The following is a 2,270-nucleotide window of genomic DNA, read 5'->3' as shown; positions in this document are numbered from 1 at the left end:
GTGAATGCTACCATGTACAAACAATTGGTCGGAAGTCTTATGTATCTAACTGCAACAAGACCTGACTTGATGTATGTGGTGTCTCTCATTAGCAGATTCATGGCAAGTCCAACTGAGTTACATTTGCAAGCTGCGAAAAGGGTGTTAAGATACTGGAAAGGTATTGTAGATTTGGGAGTATTTTATCAAAAAGAGGGTAATGGAGAGTTGATGGCATTTACAGACAGTGATTATGCAGGAGATGTAGATGACAGGAAAAGCACTTCTGGTTATGTGTTTCTACTCAGTGAAGGAGCTGTATCCTAGTCCTCTAAAAAACAGCCCGTAGTTACTTTGTCCACTACTGAAGCAGAATTTGTGGCAGCTGCCTCTCGTGCTTGTCAAGGGGTGTGGATGAGGAGAGTATTGGAGAAGCTTGGTCATCTTCAAGGCAAGTATACCACTGTGTTATGTGACACAATTCTACCATTAAGCTATCCAAGAACCTAGTCATGCATAGACGTAGCAAACACATTGATGCAAGGTTTCATTTCTTGCGTGATTTGACCAGAGATAGAGTTGTTGAGCTGAAGCATTGTGTCACACAAGAACAAGTTGCAGACATTGTGACAAAACCACTTAAGCTGGATGTGTTCTTGAAGCTGCATGAGTTAATGGGTGTGTGTGTGGTACCACGAGTAAACTGAAAGCATTACTGCAATCAGTTTAAGAGAGGAATTGTTGGGGTTGAAGTAGTCAAAAGTTTATTCAGGACCTGTAAAACGTGGGTTGTTTGTTTCCAATCTCTTTGTAAGGCTTATATAAGCCAACAACTTGTTTTGATTAAAACAGAAAATTCAGATATTTTTCTGAAATTGCTTTGTGCTTAGAGTTTACAACAAGGTAATACTGTGCAAGAGAAAAAGAAGGTTAAAAAATGGAAATTTGAATTAAAAATTTTCAGTGCAATTTCAGTGTGAATACTTCTCATGGCGTCAGCTAGATTATCAATCAGATTTTGAGGTCAGAGAATTGTGTTGGTTTTGGGCAGTGGGTTTGCGTGGGCCGGGGGGGGGGGTGCGGTTAGAGATGTCAAATGACTAGCCCGAGTCAAGTAGGGGGCTCAATCCCACGAGCAGAGTGGCTCAGCTCGTCGAGCCCACGAGCGACTCGTGGACGATGTGCCCACAAGTGACTCGTGGACCATGTGGCCACAAGCCATTTTTGACAAGCCCACGTTTCACGGGTTGCCTTTCTTCTTGGCACAGAAAGTGACACCGTGCGGCCGTAGTCTGCTCCGCTAGACTACCTTCCGCCTTTTCTCAATCGCGTCGGGACGAAAGAAAATTTGATTGCAATTTTGTAGAAAGCTTACAATTCAGAATTTGAATACATTGAAAGTAAATTGAACATTGATTGCTGAAAACTGAACATTACAATTGATGAAAGCAAAAAATTACAAATGCTGGTGCAGGGGGCGGACACCAGTGAGCTTGAAAGATTTTTGAATGACTAATACCCCCTATAATAGCATTTTGAACAAAAACCCAAGTGACGGGAGTAGACGTTTAAAAGACGAAGAATCATACTAATCTTTTACCAATATCAGAGCTATTTTACAATTAAAATAACTATTACAATGAAACGAAAATTACAACTCAAACTTAAAGTAATATTTACAATGTGTGGCCGAAGTTGGGCAAACTGCGGTTGCGATAGTATCAAGGGGCTAAGTAAAGCTGAGGTCCTTGACATTCTCCCCCATTTGTTTTGGCAACGTCCTCGGTGCCATCAATGCATGATACGCTTCAATTAATGATTTGAAGGCCTCGAGATCTTTTTCTCTTTCCCAAGTATTCTCCTCGCTGCTGCATCCCATCCATTTGACCAAGTACTCCTGATGATCTTTTCTAGAAGCCCGAGTGATTCGATGGTCAAGAATAGCTTCAGCAACCTTCTTTCCAGCTTTCTTCAGTTCAAATACAGGTCGCTTTGGCTCATTTCTAGATGCGTCCTCCTTATCCGAAAAGTATGGCTTCAACACACTAACATGAAGGACCTTATGGATTTTACACCATGAAGGGAGTTCAACTCTGTATGCAACTCTTCCAATCCTCTTCACAATGGGTAATGGTCCAATGTATTTTGGTGACAATCTTGAGTCCTTCCCTCTTGTTGGTTTGTAAACATTTCTGTCGGGAAGCTTAACCATTACCAGATCTCCAACATTGAATTCAATAAAACGACGCTTTAGATCTGCAGCCTTTTTATACCGTTTTTGAGAAAAGATA

The 2,270-nt window shown here is 41.3% G+C and overlaps 1 protein-coding gene across 1 annotated transcript in view; it reads left to right on the top strand.

Annotated features, from left to right (window-relative positions):
- Positions 1–306, top strand: part of LOC111399822 (uncharacterized mitochondrial protein AtMg00810-like) — a 381-nt gene extending 75 nt beyond the window's left edge. Inside the window, exon 1 of the mRNA XM_023027314.1 lies at positions 1–306. This exon is cut by the window's left edge and continues 75 nt beyond it. Within this exon, the coding sequence (XP_022883082.1) occupies positions 1–306 (306 nt within the window).
- Positions 307–2,270: the final 1,964 nt, after the last annotated feature.

This window comes from Olea europaea, chromosome 9, assembly GCF_002742605.1.
Source record: "Olea europaea var. sylvestris chromosome 9, O_europaea_v1, whole genome shotgun sequence".
Lineage (NCBI taxonomy): Eukaryota > Viridiplantae > Streptophyta > Magnoliopsida > Lamiales > Oleaceae > Olea > Olea europaea.
The sequence above is the reverse complement of the archived record's forward strand: the minus strand, read 5'-3'. Positions and strand labels throughout refer to the sequence as shown.